At 47.2% G+C, this 21,351-nt stretch overlaps 1 protein-coding gene across 1 annotated transcript in view; it reads left to right on the top strand.

Annotated features, from left to right (window-relative positions):
- Nucleotides 1-5,427: 5,427 nt before the first annotated feature.
- Nucleotides 5,428-21,351, top strand: part of LOC132585650 (digestive cysteine proteinase 2-like) — a 46,507-nt gene continuing 30,583 nt past the window's right edge. The window contains exons 1-2 of the mRNA XM_060257504.1: nucleotides 5,428-5,508; nucleotides 19,067-19,132. Of these exons, the coding sequence (XP_060113487.1) occupies nucleotides 5,457-5,508; nucleotides 19,067-19,132 (118 nt within the window). The 5' untranslated portion in view covers nucleotides 5,428-5,456. The remainder of the gene's footprint in view (nucleotides 5,509-19,066; nucleotides 19,133-21,351) is intronic.

Below are 21,351 nucleotides of genomic sequence, written 5' to 3'. Positions count from 1 at the left end.
CCTCCAAACCGGGGGATCCCCTGCCCCCACCTGGGGATTGGCAACCCTAGTTCCAAAGCACCACAGCACCTGCCTCCTTTCCATTCCCATACTATTCATTTCCATTTTATCTGGAAGACAGTCCCTTTCCGTCATTGGCCCTTAATCGTACTTTTTATCCCAGATAGCTTCAGGTTTGTATGGATCCAATGTGGGGGGGGGCGGGTGCAATCTTCTTGGAAGTATTTTATTGGTAGCATGCTTTAATTTTTTTTTTTTCAGAAGAACAAATGATTTGATGGGCACATTCAGATTAGATTGGGATCCACCACATCTTCTGTAACAAGCCTGATCAGCCACCGGGATAGCAAGTGGAGGGAGCAGATTCTGTGCTACCTAGGGTTGCCAATCCCCAGGTGAGGGCAGGGGATCCCCCGGATTGGAGACCCTCCCCCGCTTCAGGGTCGTCAGAAAGCGGGGGGAGGGGAGGGAAATGTCTGCTGGGAACTCTGTTATTCCCTATGGAGATTCATTCCCATAGAAAATCATGGAGAATTGATCCGCATATCTGGGGCTCTGGGGGGGCTGTTTTTTGGCGTAGAGGCACCAAATTTTCAGTATAACATCTAGTGCTTCTTCCCCAAAATACCCCCCCCCCAAGTTTCAAAAAGATTGGACCAGGGGGTCCAATTTTATGAGCCCCAAAAGAAGGTGCCCCTATCCTTCATTATTTCCTATGGAAGGAAGGAATTGAAAAGGTGTGCCGTCCCTTTCAATGTGATGGCCAGAACTCCCTTTGGAGTTCAATTGTGCTTGTCACAGCCTTGATCTTGGCTCCACCCCTAATGTCTCCTGGCTCCACCCCCCAAAGTCCCCAGATATTTCTTGAATTGGACTTGGCAACCCTAGCGCTACCAGTCGCTCTAAAGGAATTGTCGCAGAATTGCAGGAGGGAATTCAAAGGGAGCCCACCTGAGTTTGATCTGTGAAAGGAAACCCAGGCAGCTTTGTTCAGGAAACAGTTTGCATTGACTGCCTCTGCTGCCCACATGGAAGGGAATGTGTAAGTACCTGAGAGTCTCAGCTTTTCACACATCACGTTTGATTGATTCCATCCTATCAGGGTTTTTTTGTTATGCCACACTATGCACTTAGATGTGGGACATTCTGTCCCGAAGCTTGTTGGATGTGCAGGCCTTTCCCCTGCGTATAAGCATTCACAAACCATCCAACAGCTGATATCGGGTTATAGCAACAGATACTATCTCTGTGAATTAACTTATACTGCTCAAAGATTAAATACTGGTGACCTATTGGCCATATCAGAGCTGAATTTATGTTTGAGCAAGCATTGTCCGATTTGTTGGTACATTGTATTTGGAATTTCCCAACATTTAAACGGTTCCTCTTTCATTGGGGAATCATTTACTTTCAATACATTTACTTTCCAAGGTTTTGCAAGAACATGTCTTAGCAAAGAAAACTCAGTTAGGGTCAAATGCTGCTATCCTCTATATTGGCACAAGCAGTCTCTCAACCCAGTGAAAGTGGAAATTGAATGTTACAAGCACTTTGGTACAAGCACTTTTTGTCTTTCAAGTATGGAGTTTGGACTTTAAGTGTAGGAATTCACGACTCAGGATTGAGGTTCTTCGCACCAGTCTCTGTCTTGACTGACAGTGCTCATTTATTTTATACATTCTTCTTTACACAATCACTTACTAGAAGTATGCAGAATAAGGAGACATGGGGATTTGATCCCACAGGGTTTCCACGTGTGGTGGCGTTAAAGGCCCAGTTTAATTCCAAACGTGGACTGCAGTGCCCCCTGCTGTTCATGCCAAGATAATACAACATCAAATTTATCTCCAGTATTTTGGGGATCTGGGGTGGGAGGTGGGGTGGCACTATCTCATCAGAAATATCCCAGTGTGTGTTATTAGACACCTTATCAGGGTTTGGGACTCAAAGAAGAAGTAGTAGTAACTACATAGGGTTGCCAAGTCCAATTCAAGAAATATCTGGGGACTTTGGGGGTGGAGCCAGGAGACATTAGGGGTGGAGCCAAGATCAAGGCTGCGACAAGCATCGTTGAACTCCAAAGGGAGTTCTGGCTATCACATTTAAAGGGACAGCACACCTTTTCAATTCCTTCCTTCCATAGGAAATAATGAAAGATAGGGGCACCTTCTTTTGGGGCTCACAGAATTGGACCCCCTGGTCCAATCTTTTTGAAACTTGGGGAGAGGCACTAGATGCTATACTGAAAATTTGGTGCCTCTACCCCAAAAAACAGCCCCCACAGAGCTCCATATACCCGCGGATCAATTCTCCATGATTTTCTATGGGAATAAATCTCCATAGGGAATAATAGAGTTCCCAGCAGACATTCCCCTCCCCTCCTCCCGCTTTCTGATGACCCTGAAGCGGGGGGAGGGCCTCCAAACCGGGGGATCCCCTGCCCCCACCTGGGGATTGGCAACCCTATGACTACATTATAGTGAACCACTGTTAACTTACTTTCCAGGGGGGTGGGAAAGACAGCCTTTCTTTTTTAAAATAAATATAAATATATATATATATATATATATATATATATATATATATATATATATATATATATATATCTGGGACAGCTGGTGGTACCCTAGAACAGAAAAAACATAAAGTGTGCAAATGGCACTGAGGAGCTTGATTTCCAGGCCTCAGACAGCAAAAGTCCTTAACTTCTAAAGAGGGACTTGGCAGAACATTTTCGTGTTTCTCCTTGGGAAAAGGGTTACTAATTAACCAGGGAAAAATCTCCCCAGGTCTACAGGTTGCCAGGTCCCACCCCACCGCCCCCCCCAGCCTCTGGCAGGGGATGGGGATGGGGGTTAATGTTGCCAGATCCAGGCTTGGAAATTTCTGGAGATTTGGGAATGCAGCCTGGGAAGGACTGGGACCTCAGTGGGATACGATACCCTCCAAAGCATCTATTTTCCTCAGGGGAACTGATCTCAGTAATTTGGAAACGAGCTGCAGTTCTGTAATCCTCAATATACCCCTGGCAGATAAAGAACAGCCGTCATAGATAACTGTGTCACCACAATGCAAGCCTGATACATGAGCACAGAAGAGTCCAAAGTGGTACTCTGCTTTTGACCAGGGTTACGGTTTATATTAATTGACCCGAATCCTTTGCCTTAACAGTTGCCTCATTCACAGAAACAGAGGAGGCGTGGTTTTTTGTTTAATCGTACAGGGCTTTGTTCAGAAGCATCATACAGCTGACTCCCCATTGCAGGGAGTTTTTACCTAAAATGGGAGTTTTTAACTTCCATGCCCTGTTTGAGTGAAGGAGGCATCTATGGAGACTAGTTAGCCCTTTGCTCTGATCCACTAGGGCTCTGCCTACGCTTACACAAAGTTATCTTCTACTAAGATAAGTTATCTTCTACTAAGCTATCTTTAGTTTTTCTAGGTCAGTATAGTCCACTTGGACTGATAGTGGCTCTCTAGGGTCTTTGGCACAATGCTCCCAATTGACCCTTTTTTTTTTAACCCAGGCCCTTCTGCATGCAAAAGGGATGCTCTACCATTGCACGGAAAGGAGTCCCATGGCACAGAGCAGTCAGCTGCAGCGCTGCAGTCCAAGCTCCGCTCACGACCTGAGTTTGGCCTGAAGCTGGCTCCAGGTAGCCGGCTCCAGGTTGACTCAGCCTTCCATCCTTCCGAGGTCGGTCAAATGAGTACTCAGCTTGCTGCGGGGGAAAGCGTAGGTGTCTGGGGAAGGCAATGGCAAACCACCCCGTAAAAAGTCTGCCGTGAAAATGTCATGATGCAATTTCCCCTCAGAGTTGGAAACGACTGCTGCTTGCACAGCGACCTTTCCTTTTTCACCATTGCACGATGCCCCCTTCCGTGTCATCCTTTTAGTGGTTTAGCTCGCCTGATATACCTCCCCCTCGTCACAAATCTGCACCGAAAAGGATGCTAGGGATTGAACCTGGGACCTTCTGCTGAGAATTCATTGCTTGCTTTAATTCACCATGAATTAATGGCAGAGACCATCACAGCAGCAACGAAGCAGCAACGAAGCACCCACGTGTGGGTTTTCCTACACAGTCTCATTGGCTATCTATTTGTGCCACCCGAGAACTTCTTGCTAGATTTTTTTTAAAACAAGTAGCATTACAGCAATTAGAGATGCCAAGTCCAATTCAAGAAATATCTGGGGACTTTGGGGGTGGAGCCAGGAGACTTTGGGGGTGGAGCCAAGATCAAGGCTGTGACAAGCATCATTGAACTCCAAAGGGAGTTCTGGCCATCACATTGAAAGGGACGGCACACCTTTTCAATGCCTTCCTTCCATAGGAAATCATGAAGGATAGGGGCACCTCCTTTGGAGGCTCATAGAATTGGACCCCCTGGTCCAATCTTCTTGAAACTTGGGGGATATTTTGAGTAGAGGCACTAGATGCTATACTAAAAACTTGGTGCATCTACCCCAAAAAACAGCCCCCCCAGAGCCCCAGATACCCACAGATCAAGTCTCCGTGATTTTCTATGGGAATAAATCTCCATAGGGAATAATAGAGTTCCCAGCAGACATTGTCTTCCCCTCCCCCCGCTTTCTGACGACCCTGAAGCGGGGGGAGGGCCTCCAAACCGAGGGATCCCCTGCCCCCACCTGGGGATTGGCAACCCTAACAGCAATACAGCAAGTGGGGTTTTTTTTCAAGCTGGCAATAAGCACTTTGTTGGTAGAGCAGTGAAAATGGCCGCCGTGAGGGGCAAGAGCAGTAAAAGAGTGCCAGCGTGGGCGGGAGGTTTGGAAACATGCACCTCTCTCTCCATCCAGATAGTGCGCACTGCAATCTGGAAAGATCACAGCAAGGCAGATGTAGGAGAGACTGGAGCAAAGCAGGAGAAAACCTGGACCGCTGGAGGATAACATCATGGTAATGCTTTGAAACACTCTGCTCTGGTTTGGAAGCCAGGACAGAGCCAAACAGCTATGTGACTATATGAGCTGTGTGCACTGGCACCATTTTCCAGGCATGGAAGTTCACCTGGCGTTTCAAGCTACACGTAAGTAGCACATTCGCTCTTAGACAGAGATAGCATTGCAATGCTTCAGAATGGAAAAGCTTCCCTGTATGGTTGGCACAAAGAAAACCAGGAGAGGCAAAAATGAAAATCTAATCCTACAAGACATTGGAGAATCTTCCAGCTGCCACATAACTCTGTTCCGTTTTGTTTAATAGGCATGTGTCAGTTTACTAACCAAGACAGAGGAGACCTGCCAGGGAAAAAGGTTGGCCAATTTCCTATGCATGCTCAGCCAAACCTTGCCCTTTACAAAAACCTGCTTGGGGATATACATGGAGCTCCACCTCCTAGTGAGGTTTCTGCAGCTCCCATTGGCTGGCTGAATGGCTTTAAATGACAAGTGAAATGTCTGCGTTCAGCCAGTTGGAGGGAGAAACAACAGGATGAAGACGTTTGGTTGTTTGCTGGCTCTGTGTCTGTGGAGCCTTGCTTCAGGTAAGTTTCTGTTGCAATGACATGTGGCAGGCAGGTAAAAATCCCACGTAGTGCTTTCGTGTTTGCATTCCTTGCTGCTGGCGCTGCCCCAGAGTCTTCAGTGTGTCAGTTCATTGGCTGTGCTGCTGGAAGCATTAAGGTAATGTAGGGCTGCTGGCTGACAATTCTAGCAATAGTGACAGCCGGGTACCTTGCAGGCTGGATGCTGTGTTTGGGGGATGGGAAGGCTTTGGTTGATCATCTACTTGGCATGCAGAAGATCCTAGGTTCAGTCTATCACTTCCCATATATCTTCAGTGAAAAAGATGAGTTAAGAGATTTATGTGAAATGCCTCTACTTGAAACTCTGGCCACGATAGCTGGGAGGTTTGACTTGTGTGTAAGGCAACCTGGTGTGTACTTTAGAGAGAAGGTTGTTGAGATTGATGGGTTCAACTGTCTTGTAGTCGTGAATGCATTTTGAGCAGTTTGCCTAGGAAGGCTGGAGAGAGGAGGAGGGGAATATTTTGCGGACCTTATGCTTATGCTCATTTTGATGCTTTCATTCTGCTTTGTATAAAACTAAACAGTGATACAGTAGATTGTGCGGTCAATTTGGATGTGAGAGTTGGCTTTTTGTACAGTGTGATATTATGGCTAAAGTAGTAGAGCTGTTTGCTGCTTGCTGATGATCGTACTGCTACAGCACCAACCCCAAATCAGACTTTTCCCTGCAGCCACTGTGGCCGGACCTGCCTGTCCCGCATTGGTCTTGTCAGCCACCAGCGAGCCTGTAGCAGACGTGGACTACTGCACCCTTCTTAAATCTTCGTTCGCGAAGTCAAGCCGAGAGAGAGAGAGAGAGAGGGTGTTTTCACACTGACCTTTATCGGCAGCGACGCCCCTCTTCAGCGCGCAGGATCTGCCCGGATTTCGCACCAATTGCCGCGGAGCACCCGGAAGAGCCGGAAAGTCCCGCGGCTTTTGCGGCGCAAATGGAAACCGCCAAAAACCAGTTTCCATTTGCGCCGCAAAAGCCGCGGGACTTTCCGGCTCTTCCGGGTGCTCCGCGGCAATTGGTGCGAAATCCGGGCAGATCCTGGGCGCTGAAGAGGGGCGTCGCTGCTGATTAAGGTCAGTGCGAAAACGCCCAGAGAGAGAGAGAGTAGAGCAGGATCTGTGATGTCCAAGTTAGAGTCTTTGCTCTGCCATGAAGGCATGTTTGGGTAATTTTAGGCAGTAACATGAACTGAACCCAAGGAACATCATAAGATTGTTGGGCTGATCAAATGTAGCAAAGGAGAATAATTACCATTTTCGCACACAGCTTACCTCGCAGACAATCCTGTTCCCTCCGCAGCGTCCGGTTGGATTTCGCACCATCTGCGCCGGAGTTACAGGAAGTGCCGCGGCTTTTGCGTAGCAAACGTAAACCGCTAAAACCCAGTTTACGTTTGCTACGCAGAAGCTGCGGCACTTCCTGTAACTCCGGCGCAGATGGTGGGAAATCTGACCGGACGCTGCGGAGGGAACAGGATTGTGACTGCGAGGTAAGCTGTGTGTGAAAACGGTAAATGTAAGCCACTTTGGTTCCTCATTGGGAAGAAAGGTGTATATAAAGGAATTAAATAAGTAAATTCCTGGTGCTGCTGTTAGAGGCATGGGAGCAGAGGGCAGTAAAGAAAAAGTTGTCAATGATGATGGTCCAGCCTTGCTTCCATGCTGAAATGCCATTTATGTAAGTACTTGTGTGTGGCTTGTAATGATCAACGATCTTGTGTGCTTGTGACTAGGCCCAGCACTTAGAAATGCTTGCACTTCTGCTTTTTGTCTTTTGTTTTTTGATCTGGGAATTAGCACATTACAAATGAATAGCTGTATGGTGTAGCCAGTTTGGAGAGCCAGTTTGGTGTAGTGGTTAAGTGTGCGGACTCTTATCTGGGAGAACCGGGTTTGATTCCCCACTCCTCCACTTGCACCTGCTGGAATGGCCTTGGGTCAGCCATAGCTCTGGCAGAGGTTGTCCTTGAAAGGGCAGCTGCTGTGAGAGCCCTCTCAGCCCCACCCACCTCACAGGGTGTCTGTTGTGGGGGAGGAAGGGAAAGGAGATTGTGAGCCGCTCTGAGACTCTTCAGAGTGGAGGGTGGGATATAAATCCAATATCTTCATCTACCTCACAGGGTGTCTGTTGTGGGGGAGGAAGGGAAAGGAGATTGTGAGCTGCTCTGAGACTCTTCGGAGTGGAGGGCGGGATATAAATCCAATATCTTCTTCTTCTTCTTATGCTTATAGCAGGTCATATATTTGTAATATGTTCTTCGATGTGCTAAATTCTTCAATGTGCGAAATAGTTTGGCAATCTAGTATGGGGCATGTAGTGTTGAATAGAAGATGTCCCACCAGAGAAGGACATTAATATCTCTCTGTTCTTATGATCTGAGCTGGAAGCTGTTTGGTCTTGAAGTGTGAAGCCTGTACTGTAACTTCAGAAGGCATTTAGGGAGGAAATCTCTGTCAATAGCTAACTGTTCAGAGAAAGCAAAACTCTGAAGACCACGTCTGGAAGACAGCAGCAGGGGAGGGCCTTTGCCTCAGTGTCCAACATTCAGGATGCAGGACTACTGGAATCACCAAATTTTTTTTCTACGCTTTTCCGACGTGAAGGGTTCTGCCTAGCTCGGTTGTGGCTCTGTGTCCTGAACGGTGGGTGTGAGGAAGAAATCTAACAGGTGCCACAGTTTCGCCTGGCCTAGAAATACAGCAGTGAGGTATGCTGCACCTGTTGAATTTCTGTCTGTCATGCTGCTGTTCAAAGCACAGAGCCTAACTAGTACTGAGTAAGGTAGTATGAAGCCGTGACACTTGCTTTGCCAAAAAAAAAAAGTGGGGAAACTTGCCATATTTAAGCAAGTTTTGAACCTGTACTCTGTTCCTTTTTGAAGAGTAAGTATTGCTTATTTATTCAACCAGGTCAGTATGCCCTCTTTGCACCCTGATGGGGACCTAAAGAGGCTTACAGCATTCCTTTGTTCCCGCTTCCATTTTTTCCCCTCACAACAGCCCTGTGAGGTAGGCTGGGCTGAGAGAGTCCAACCGGCCCACAGTCACCCATTGAGCTTCTGTGGCAGAGTGGGGGGGATTTAAACCTGGTCCTTGTCTGGGGAAGGCAATGGCAAACCACCCCGTCAAAAGTCTGCCGTGAAAACGATGTGAAAGAAACGTCACCCCAGAGTCGGAAACGACTGGTGCTTGCACAGGGGACCTTTCCTTTCCCTTGCCTGATGCTCTAAAAACCCAAGGCCCTACTGGCTGTCTGTGTTCTGTGTCTCTCTGCCACACACCACCAGCTGCCTCCAGCTGCCTGCTTCTTTGCCTGTGGGATTGCTGTGGTGAGCTATCCTTCTGGGCACGGTAGTGAGGCTAGACCATAATTTGAACTGCGCTGCTGACACTGAGATGGCCTTGATAATTTAACACCCACACACGTCGATAGATCCCAAGATGTGTTTAAGTGCAGAGGGCTTGAAACTGCTCGGTGAGTTCGCCTACATTTTGTAGAGGCTGCCAGCGGAGAGTTCTGTTCCAGCTGTGTCTTTGGAGGCAAAGGCAGATAAACGCGTTACCGGCCACAGCGCTCCTTTGCGTGACCACAGAAACTTGAAGCCTACACTCGCGCAGTTGGACTCGCCACGCTAGATGCAGTCCACTTGCCATACACCCAACATCTGCGCAGTAAAGTTACCAGTCTCGCTCTCTGCCAGCAGAGATCAGAGCGCGAGACTAAGGCTGCATCCGTGTGTCGTTTGTAATTGCGCTGTTATTGCGCCATAGCAGTGATACGCAAATGGACCGGCTTGTCTGCGCACAGGATAATCCAGTTGCACGCACTGACACTTGCTATGATGCCATATCCAACGATCTGCTGATGCAGCCTAGATCAAGTGGATTTTGAATGTGCTTCACATGAAGCTGCCTTCTACTGAATCAGACCCTCCTTGGTCCATCAAAGTCAGTCTTGTCTACTCAGACTGGCAGCGGCTCTCCAGGGTCTCAAGCTGAGGTTTTTCACACCTATTTGCCTGGACCCTTTTAGTTGGAGATGCCGGGGATTGAACCTGAGACCTTCTGCTTCCCAAGCAGATGCTCTACCACTGAGCCACAGCCCCATTCATGGCTCTCCAGGGTCTCAAGCTGAGGTTTTTCACACCTATTTGCCTGGACCCTTTTTTTGGAGATGCCAGGGATTGAACCTGGGACCTTCTGCTTCCCAAGCAGATGCTCTACCACTGAGCCACCATCCCTCCACTGCTCTCCAGGGTCTCAAGCTGAGGTTTTTCACACCTATTTGCCTGGACCCTTTTAGTTGGAGATGCCGGGGATTGAACCTGGGACCTTCTGCTTCCCAAGCAGATGCTCTGCCACTGAGCCACCATCCCTCCCCTGCTCTCCAGGGTTTCCAGCTGAGGTTTTTCACACCTATTTGCCTGGACCCTTTTAGTTGGAGATGCCAGGGATTGAACCTGGGACCTTCTGCTTCCCTGGGACCTTCTGCAGATGCTCTACCACTGAGCCACCGTCCCTCCCCCATTTCTTAAAGTTCATACAAGTGGAAATCTTACCTACAAGGGGGGGGGGGATTTTTGTCTAGCTTTCTTCCTGATGTGCTGGTTTTCTGTGTGCAGGGAATAGCTTTGTATGGGGGGGGACCTTTTATGATATGCGCTTTGCCTCTGTAGTTGGAAACAAAACAGCCCCATATATAGGATAACTATCTGCCGGTTTTGACTACCGCTCGGAATGGTTAGAGCGTGGCAGCTTCCGCCAGTCACCGGAAAGAACCAAGGTGTAATATCTCACATCGTAGCACAATGCTGAGCAAATTCCCCCCCGCCCCCCGCCCCCAATTGATATATGAAATGCTTGCCTGCTCCCTAGTCAGTGTTGCTCGTTGGCACATTTAGGATTGCTAGCAATTAACGACTTGTGAGTGATTTCCTACACACTATGGCAGCAGTACATCCGTCATGGGAACAACTGCAAAATGTGCTTTAACAACTTGCATAATAGTTGCATCAAATAGGTAGCCTGATTTTTGGTTTTGGTTTTACAGTGGTAGCATTTAAAAAAAATGTACTGGATGTTTTCCAGATTTTAACTCTGCACAAGGTTTGCTCACTTACATCAAGCAAGCACATGTAGGACCACTGAGCAGTTTTTTCCTACGGAAATTTTTGCAGGTGTGGTAGTGGGAAAAGCATGTACACACACACACACACACACAGAGTTGGGTTTGGACCATACAAATGGCTAGCAGTGCCTCTGGGGCTGGAGTCTCTCCTTTTTGTGTGGCTTTTTGTGCGTACTTTTGATGTGAAAGTAATAACACCTTGTGGTTCTTCCAGTTTTGCAAACCTGTCGGAGCTGCTGCTAGATCTTCTGCTGATGCTGAATGTTCACATTGGCTGGTTCATACAGAGGAAGCGAGGGTTTTTAAAATTCTTGAAAGACTGGCTCTCTCCCCATATAGACCTGCTTCCCAACGCTACTCAAACCAGTAATTCTTTGGAGTTTTTTTTTTCTTCTGGGAGGTTACTTGTTTCTGTGAGAGAAACTGCCCTTTTGGTGGTGGCTCCCATCCTCTGGGCTGTCCTTCCAGAAGAGATTGATAAAACTCCTTCTCTAATAAGATTCTGCACATCGTTCTAAGCAGTCAGTAGGCATTGCTGGCTGCTTGTATAGAGGGTATATGACTCCAAAAAAATTAGCAGCGATGAACAACAAGATGCCAGATAGGTGTTGGAAATGTAAAAAGCACGAAGGTTCTTTCTACCATACGTGGTGGACTTGTGAAAGGGCTAAAATGTTTTGGCAAATGATTCAGCAAGAGATTTCTAAGATTTTGGGATATGAATTCAATAAAGTGGCAGAGACTTTTCTGCTGGGATTACAAATGGAAAAATTTCCAAAAGAAGACAGAACTTTAATATGGTACTTGCTCTCAGCTGCTAGGACATTGTATGCGCAGCTGTGGAAGCAAGAATAAATACCAGAGAAATGGGATTGGATTACAAAAGTTATGTCATGGAGTGAAATGGACAAATTAACAAGAAAACTAAGAGACTATGATTTGGAACTTTTTAAGTTGGAGTGGAAGAAATTCGGAAGATACGTAGAAAAAGAGTGGAAAATAAAAGGACATTGGACAATCTTTGATAATGATTAAGGTTTTTAAAATAAGAATATAACTTTTGGGGGTTTTTTAACAGTTAAGGGTACCTTTAATATTTGTTTCCTTTAAGTAAATAACACTGGCGGGGGTCAAGTAACGGGGGGAAGGGGTGGGGAAAAAGTAAGATATGGGGTAGAAAGTTTTTTCTTTTACTTTTAAGTTTTTATAAGTCGTAGATATAGTTTTGCTACCATATGTTACTAATAAAAATTGTTTATTCAAGAAGTAGGCATTGCTGGCTGCTGTCAGTTGTGGTGGCTTCTCGAGAGAGTATTTGTGTGTTCCACTGTTTCTGGTTTGCTGCTTCCCGACCTAGCAAATTTGTACAGCTCCTGATCCGAGCTGAACTTCTATATCTGTTTAGTTGTTGCTGTGTATTTTAACATGATGTGTTTTTCTATTTTAAGAAAGCCCAGTTGGTCCATGAGTAACGTTTAGAATGAGTACAGTGTGGAGGGGATACTCCCGTTTATACCAAGTGTGCTTTGGGGGTGGTCCTGCGGGGACAATCCCGACGTGGAAGCAGCCTGTGTCCAATTGAACAGGTTGCACGCCATGCAGACTTGCCTTAATGGAATGGGAAGAGTCTTCAGACTTCTCATGGCCTCTGGCTTGTCTGCAATACGGGCTTGTGCTTTGGAGTGCACTGTGCCTGCCCTACTTGTGCTGACGTAGCAAACAAAATGTATCTCTGTCATAGGGTTGCCAAGTCCAATTCAGGAAATATCTGGGGAGTTTGGGGGTGGAGCCAGGAGACTTTGGGGGTGGAGCCAGGAGACATTGGGGTGGAGCCAAGATCAAGGCTGTGACAAGCATAATTGAACTCCGAAGAAAGTTCTGGCCATCACATTGAAAGGGACGGCACACCTTTTCAATGCCTTCCTTCCATAGGAAATAATGGATAGGGGCACCTTCTTTTGGGGCTCATAGAATTGGACCCCCTGGTCCAATCGTTTTGAAACTTGGGGGGTATTTTGGGGAGAAGCACTAGATACTATACTGAAAATTTGGTGCCTCTGCCCTAAAAAACAGCCCCCCCCACGAGCCCCAGATACCAATTCTCCATGATTTTCTATGGGAATAAATCTCCATAGGGAATAATAGAGTCCCCAGCAGACATTTCCCTCCCCTCCCCCCCCCCCGCTTTCTGACAACCCTGAAGCAGGGGGAGGGCCTCTAAACCGGGGGATCCCCTGCCCCCACCTGGGGATTGGCAACCCTACTCTGTCATATTATACCTGCCTTTAGTACTGGTTGCAGCAGTCCAATGTGAGACAGGGCTGGAGAGTGTTTGCGCTCAGAAATTGTTGTGATCCTGTAGCCCCACGCATCTGTCAAGATGAAAACGGGAATGCATGTTGACCCCCTTCCTTGTATATCTCTGAAGTCTCCTTTTGCCATTTGTATTCATTTATTCCACAGCAGCTGGCTCTGAATTGTTATAGAAGCCAAAAAGGTATTCCCCCCTTTAGGTTAACAACGACCTTTAAAAAAATTAATGGTCCACCTTCGTGCAGTGGTTAGTGTTGGACTAGGATCTGGGAGACCCAGATTTGAATCCCCACTCTCCCATGGAAGCTTCCTGGATTATATTGGACCCAGTTACACTCCCAGCCTAACCTATCTCGAAGGGTTGTTGTGAGTATAAAAATGGAGACTAGGAGAACGCTGTAAGCTGCTGTGGGTGAAAGTGGAGCATAAATGAAATAATTAATAAGAATCAATTGGCCATTATCAGTTTATAACGAGCATTAGTTTATGTTTCTATGTGTGTTCCTTGTAGACAGAGGATGTGCAGAAAGATTTAATTTCTAGAGGGCTGGCATGGGAATCAGGTGCTGAATAATGGCAGCTCTACCACCCCATATTAGTACAATTTTAGTAAGTACATTCCCCAAAAGCTACATAAGAAGAACATAAGAGAAGCCATGTTGGATCAGGCCAATGGCCCATCCAGTCCAACACTCTGTGTCACACAGTGGCAAAAAATTTTATATATACACACACACTGTGGCTAATAGCCACTGATGGACCTGTGCTCCATATTTTTATCTAAACCCCTCTTGAAGGTGGCTATGCTTGTGGCCGCCACCACCTCCTGTGGCAGTGAATTCCACATGTTACGTTGGACATACCAGAGATGGGGAAATAAGGGTTCTTCTGGAAAAATGGGGACATCTGGTATACATACGGGATCCTTCTCTAAACAGTGCCCAAATTGGGATGTTTTGGCTACATAGTCAGCAAAACAAAAATATAAAGGCTGAAAATTATAATTGCTGAGCTGTGATTTGTTGCACTAGATGAACATATGAAGCTGCCTTATACTGAATCAGACCCTTGGTCCATCAAAGTCAGTATTGTCTTCTCAGACTGGCAGCAGCTCTCCAGGGTCTCAAGCTGAGGTTTTTCACACCTATTTGCCTGGACCCTTTTTTGGAGATGCCAGGGATTGAACCTGGGACCTTCTGCTTCCCAAGCAGATGCTCTACCAATGAGCCACCGTCCCTCCCAACCAGATGGCTGGCTGGTGCTTGCCCAGACTAGAGACCTGGCTTGTTGCTGTAGAGGAGACCTGTGGCAAAGCATATAAGCGGGCTGGGAAAAACGCTAGGGTTGCCAAGTCCAATTTAAGAAATATCTGGGGACTTTGGGGGTGGAGCCAGGAGACATTGGGGGCAGAGCCAAGAGCAAGGGTGTGACAAGCATAATTGAACTCCAAAGGGAGTGCTGGCCATCACATTTAAAGGGACTGCACAAATTTTTAAATGCCTTCCTTCCATAGGAAATAATGAAGGATAGGGGCACCTTCTTTTGGGGCTCATAGAATTGGACCCCCTGGTCCAATCTTTTTGAAACTTGGGAGGTATTTGGGGGAGAGGCACTAGATGCTATACTGAAACTTTGGTGCCTCTATCTCAAAAAACAGCCCCCCCCCAGAGCCCCCGGTACCCGCGGATCAATTCCCCATCGTTCCCTATGGGAATCGTTCATGGAGGTGCATGATGGCTGTGGGGGCGGGGCTTCCCCCGCTGGCCAGCTGGCTGGGGGAGGGAGGAAGCCTGTAAAACCGGGGGATCCCCCACTGGGACCTGGGGATTGGGAAGCCTACAAAACGCAGTCCTGGCATCTGCAGGGAAAATGCTGATATGGAGGTGGAAAGGGCCTGTTCCCTCCCAGGTCTTCAGCTTTCAATTAGAGGCTGTGTTGCGCTTCAGCCCTAGCTGGGAGCCAGTAACTGGGCTGCTTGTTCTGAATCAGCTTCTCTTCCCCAATTTGCCCAGCAGCTGTGCAGGAGGGAGAGGGCGGGGCACAGGAGCCAAGGGGACAGAAACTCTATTTCAAAGCGGCATTACATTGCCTTTCATGCCAGGCAGTTTTGTTCCACCTACAAACGAGGGACTTGCCCCCTGTGTGGAAAATGCTGACATCAAGGAAGCCGCAAGCCTTTAGGGTGTGTTGGCTTTTCTTTTGTTCCAGAGCACTTTTAAATATATCAGAGTTATTTAATGAGAGTGGTAAGTTCTATAAATGATGAGGGGGGGGGGGGGCTTGGGATGACTTTTTGGCAGCTGGTTTCCTTGTATAGACTTAAAATTAACCCGGGGGTGTCGTTTTTCTGCCAGTTTCTTTTTTCTAACTTGTGGGAGTTCTAGCTTCTGATTTTGGGGTGGGAGTTGTTCAAAATAGCACCAAACTCTTCTCTGCCCCCCTCCTCCCTTGCCTATGTTGTCACAAATTAAAATTATAACACTTGCTCCACTTGGTACGGCATTTAAATTGAGTCGGTTCCTTTTGGTGGAACAGGAGATTCACAGTGGGCGTTTTCGCACTCACCTTCAGCCGGCGCGACCCCCCTCTTCACCGCGCAGGATCTGCGCGGATTTCGCACTAAATGCCGCGGAGCAGCCAGAAGAGCCGGAAACTCCCGTCGCAAAAGCCGCGCAAACGGAAACTGCTTTTTGGCGGTTTACGTTTGAGCGGCTTTTGTGCCGGGAGCTTCCAGCTCTTCCGGCTGCTCCGCGGCATTTAGTGCGAAATCCGTGCAGATCCTGCGCGGTGAAGAGGGGGGTCGCGCCGGCTGAAGGTGAGTGCAAAAACGCCCAGTGTTTCTTTTATTTACAATTATACAAGTAGGAACTCCACCAGAGCAGCTACTCCATATTGGACCAGGTCCGATGGACCCCAACAGAGAGCACCTGGCTCTTCCCCTCGCTTGAGCCAGCTCACAGGAGTCTCTATGTTGCTCCCTCCCAAACTTCCAGCATCAAATTTATGCCTTCTTTTCACATGGACACCCTTCTGTCCCCTCCTTCCAGCTAGGGATCTCACCTCTTACAGCCCAGATGGGTACTAATGCTAGCAAAACCATTTCTTCAGACTCCATGTCCCTTGAGAAGGAGACATCTGCAGTTGTTATAAGACACAAGGGTTGCCAGGTCCAACTCAAGAAATATCTGGGGACTTTGGAGGTGGAGCCAAGAGCTAGGTTGTGATAAGCACAACTGAACTCCAAAGGGAGTGCTGGCCAACAAATTTAAAGGGACTGTGCTCCTTTTAAATGCCTTCATATCACTGGAAATAATGGAGGATGGGGACACCTGTTTTGAAACTTGGTGGGTATTTTGAGGAGAGGCACCAGGTGCTATACTGAAAATCTGGTGCTTCTACCTCAAAAAACAGTCCCTCCAGAGCTCCAGAAGCCCGTGCATCTATTCTTCATTCAACACACTATCATTCTTTTTTGTCATGGGTTCTGATTTCCCAAAGGAATGCCGGTTTAGTCCAAGTCTATGAGACAGACCCATTCACAAATCCTAAGTTTGTTACTCTGTCTTTCTTGCAAGTCATCTTCTTGGAAAAAGGAAAGAATGTGGGTTTGTCAGGAGCGAAGAGCCAAACAAGCCTGAGGACAATTCATCTAGCTTTGTTTTGCTTCATGCAGTGAAGTTACCATGGAGTACTTATGTGTATACATGTTTAAAGAGCACCTAAGACCATTATTCTAGAAGGGGAACCCAGGCTGAAAAACAGATGCTTCCTTAAGACTTTCTACTTTGTGTGTGGATGTATTTTGGAGGGTGGTAGGCATGTTGGTTCCATGTGTCTGATGCCTGTAAGCGCTACTGAGACTGTATCAGTTTCTGTGCTGGTTGCTGCTAATCCAACTAAGGGCCCTGGGGTTAGCGGTCTAAAATTGTGATTATAGCATGCACACATAACGTCAGGCGATGGAATCTCAAGGCAGTATTCATTGAAACCATGTATACTTTATTGGAAACTCATAGCTGGATACAGAGGTTGAGACTAATGCCTGGAATCAGGCGGTTACTAGTCTCAAGGAATCTACATCAAAGGATTCTCTAAACCAAGTCACTATTCTCAAAACAAAAAGGGAGTGAAGGTGCACACTTTCACACGAGGGCTTCCGCTTATCTTCTTGCCCCCAGGAAGATGCTTGGCGACCCACGTTATCTACCAACGGTCGCATTCTTTTGTTCTTTGGCAACATAAACAAGGTTTACACATCAAATGCTACCCTCTTTGATATGCACATTGGTTGAACATATGAAGCTGCCTTCTACTGAATCAGACCCTCGGTCCATCAAAGTCAGTATTGTCTTCTCAGACTGGCAGCGGCTCTCCAGGGTCTCAAGCTGAGGTTTTTCACACCTATTTGCCTGGACCCTTTTTTGGAGATGCCAGGGATTGAACCTGGGACCTTCTGCTTCCCAAGCAGATGCTCTACCACTGAGCCACTGTCCCTCCCCTGCTCTCCAGGGTCTCAAGCTGAGGTTTTTCACACCTATTTGCCTGGACCCTTTATTGCAGATGCAAAGGATTGAACCTGGGACCTTCTGCTTACCAAGCAGATGCTCTACCACTGAGCCACTGTCCCTCCCCAGGTTACAGCATAATGCAAGACTTGGGTTAGTACAAAGAGTTCATATGGTTAGTATTCTATATTTGTAATGCAATAGAGTTACAGAGCCTGACACATAACCCCCCCCCAAAATTGATACTGCTTTTTTTTGCATCTCACTGTTACGACATTTTAAGTTAGCTGCGGAAGAACTGAACTGGAGGTCATTCAGATTATCTTAGAAGCAGAGGGTCCATTGGACCACACTGGCTGTTGTGCATGACTTACAGGTGATACGAAGCTAGTGAGAGCTGAGAATATTGAGACGTTTCAAAAATGATTGACAAAACTGAGAAACTAAACAAAGCTGCGAGAAGAAAGCTGAAGATTCACAGTTTGGGATTCATTCTCAGCAGCCACGACTGCTTCAGGGCACTGACAGCATATCTTAGCTGTTGGAATGATGCAAGGCAGATGTGGAAGTGGCTGTAAACATGTGCATAAGAGTTGGTGTAGAAATTCTACCTGAAGGGGAGGAAGTTACAAGCGATAGTAAGGCAGCAGCAGTCCAGCACTTTCCGTACAGAAACCACTTCTGTGAGTAGGGTTGCCAGCCTCCAGGTAGGGCCTGGATATCTCCCAGAATTTCAGTTGATCTCCGAACTACAGAGATCAATAGGACTAACTTGGGGACTAAGGAGAGCTTTGCTAGATCACACCTCAGGGGCCAGTTGCTGGTTTTCAGAAGTGACCAGCCAGGGGCACGTGAGGGGGGCATCAAGACAACAACCCACTCTGCAACAGGCTACCCTGTTTGCCCCATAGCTCCTTGCCTCTGGAGGTAGGGGTTTCACTTTTGTTGTTATGGGTAACAAAAGAAAGGGAAGTTGTCTTGTGGAAACGAGTGGGATAAAGCAGTGAGAAGTTAACCAATCATACCTGAATGCTTCCTCCACAGGGTGCTGTCCGGTGCTCCAAATTCAGCTTAAAATCAATGGCATCTGAGTGTTTAATTCAAGTTGGGCCCATATATTTATTTAAAAATAAAACGAGTACATCCTTGCTTTATGACATCATTCAAAAGTTTGTAGTCGTGAAGCACCTCCCTAGGACTTTTGGCTGTTCGTATTTGCCGTGTTCTCCTGTGTAGCCGTGAATGAACACCTGTCTGAAGAAATGACTCCAAAGTGCTGCATGTACTTTTCACGGCTTGATTTAGTTCTTCCGTTTGTCAAGATCTTCTTTAAAAAAGATTGTCCTCTGTATTTACAATTCTGGCTGGTTTTGTATTGCCTGAACATTATTATCCTACTGGATGGTTCCTTGTATGGATCTGGTGTTGGCTGATGGAGTTTCCCACGGTGTGGTTATTTACATATTAAATCACTGATGTGTACATCTGGCAACAAAATCTATTTAAACTCCCCTTTAGCCTGCTTTTGACATAGGGATGGTATTAACATTACTTTTTTTTGTTCTTATTTCAGGAACGACATGCAATGTTTCAAGTTCAAATGCAATCCCCAATTTTGGAAATATCTACCATGTCAAAGGTAAGCTTCTTTTTTGGGGACTTGATGTCCCAGTGCCTGTTGAGGTATAGATGGCTCTGCGACAGCCATAGGCAAAACTGTTTTCTAATGATACAATACCATCCGGTAAAAATTGTTTTTTGGCCAGACTAGCAGTGCTGAAATTGGATCTTGGGGCACAGTGATGTTTCTAAACTGCTGTAGGTTGGCAACACAGATGTCTAGTGTATCAAAAAAGTGGGCAAAAGGACCAACAGACAAGACTGCCAGCCCGAATGCTGTTTTGAGTGAATCCTCATCAGGTAATAGAAGAAGAAGAAGATATTGGATTTATATCCTGCCCTCCACTCTGAAGAGTCTCAGAGCGGCTCACAATCTGCTTTCCCTTCCTCCCCCACAACAGACACCCTGTGAGGTGAGTGGGGCTGAAGAGGGCTCTCACAGCAGCTTCCTTTTCAAGGACAGAGTCTCAGAGCAGCTCACAATCTCCTTTACCTCCACCCCCCCACAACAGACACCCTGTGAGGTAGATGAAGATATTGGATTTATATCCCGCCCTCCACTCCGAAGAGTCTCAGAGCGGCTCACAATCTCCTTTACCTACCTTCCTCCACAACAGACACTCTGTGAGGTAGATGAAGATATTGGATTTATATCCCGCCCTCCACTCTGAAGAGTCTCAGAGTGGCTCACAATCTCCTTTACCTTCCTCCCCCACAACAGTCACCCTGTGAGGTAGATGAAGATATTGGATTTATATCCCGCCCTCCACTCCGAAGAGTCTCAGAGCGCCTCACAATCTCCTTTACCTTCCTCCCCCACAACAGTCACCCTGTGAGGTAGATGAAGATATTGGATTTATATCCCGCCCTCCACTCCGAAGAGTCTCAGAGCGCCTCACAATCTCCTTTCCCTTCCTCCCCCACAACAGACACCCTGTGAGGTAGATGAAGATATTGGATTTATATCCCGCCCTCCACTCCGAAGAGTCTCAGAGTGGCTCACAATCTCCTTTACCTTCCTCCCCCACAACAGACACCCTGTGAGGTAGATGAAGATATTGGATTTATATCCCGCCCTCCACTCCAAAGAGTCTCAGAGCGGCTCACAATCTCCTTTCCCTTCCTCCCCCACAACAGACACCCTGTGAGGTAGATGAAGATATTGGATTTATATCCCGCCCTCCACTCCGAAGAGTCTCAGAGTGGCTCACAATCTCCTTTACCTTCCTCCCCCACAACAGACACCCTGTGAGGTAGATGAAGATATCGGATTTATATCCCGCCCTCCACTCCGAAGAGTCTCAGAGCGGCTCACAATCTCCTTTCCCTTCCTCCCCCACAACAGACACCCTGTGAGGTAGATGGAGATATTGGATTTATATCCTGCCCTCCACTCTGAAGAGTCTCAGAGCGGCTCACAATCTCCTTTCCCTTCCTCCCCCACAACAGACACCCTGTGAGGTGGGTGGGGCTGGAGAGGGCTCTCACAACAGCTGCCCTTTCAAGGACGACCTCTGCCAGAGCTATGGCTGACCCAAGGCCATTCCAGCAGGTGCAAGTGGAGGAGTGGGGAATCAAACCCGGTTCTCCCAGATAAGAGTCCGCACACTTAACCACTACACCAAACTGGCTCTCCACCCTGGAAGCTGGACAGCCACCACTGATCAAAGGAGACAAGTCAAAACTAACTGATTGTGACTCAGCAGATGGCCTCTTCATGTGTAATGTAACCCAGGCTAATTCCGCACTCTACAAATAGTCTCCTTGCTAACTTTCATCATCAGAGGACCTGCCCTTCTAGGAACAGGTTAAGAATGGAAAAAATCCCTTTGCATCCCTGTTTCTGTGAAACATTTATGTAACAGGCTCTCATTGAACAAGGAGAGACTCAGCTGATTCATCCACCCAAGACACTTCCATGAATGCAGGCAGGACTATTTGTATGCTCTGCTCTTCCCATCCCACCCCCCGCCCCCCCAGGAATTCAGGGCATTGCACATAATTCCTCCCCCTTTCCTTTCCCTACTTTATCTTTAAAACATCCCTGTGAGATGATTTGGTCGAGAGAATGTCTGGCCCAAAGGTCATTGAGGGCCAAATAAAATGAAATCTTTTAATTCCATGATGGGTGCTTCTAAAGAGGTTTTATAAAAGGATTGCACTTGCGAATCACTGGTGACTTCTTCAGGAGTTGCACCGTAACACAAGCCGGGGGATTGGAGCTTCCCTCATTTTCAC

Source organism: Heteronotia binoei, chromosome 17 (genome assembly GCF_032191835.1).
Source record: "Heteronotia binoei isolate CCM8104 ecotype False Entrance Well chromosome 17, APGP_CSIRO_Hbin_v1, whole genome shotgun sequence".
In the NCBI taxonomy this organism is placed as follows: Eukaryota; Metazoa; Chordata; class Lepidosauria; order Squamata; family Gekkonidae; genus Heteronotia; species Heteronotia binoei.
This window is presented reverse-complemented; position numbering and strand designations above follow the sequence as displayed.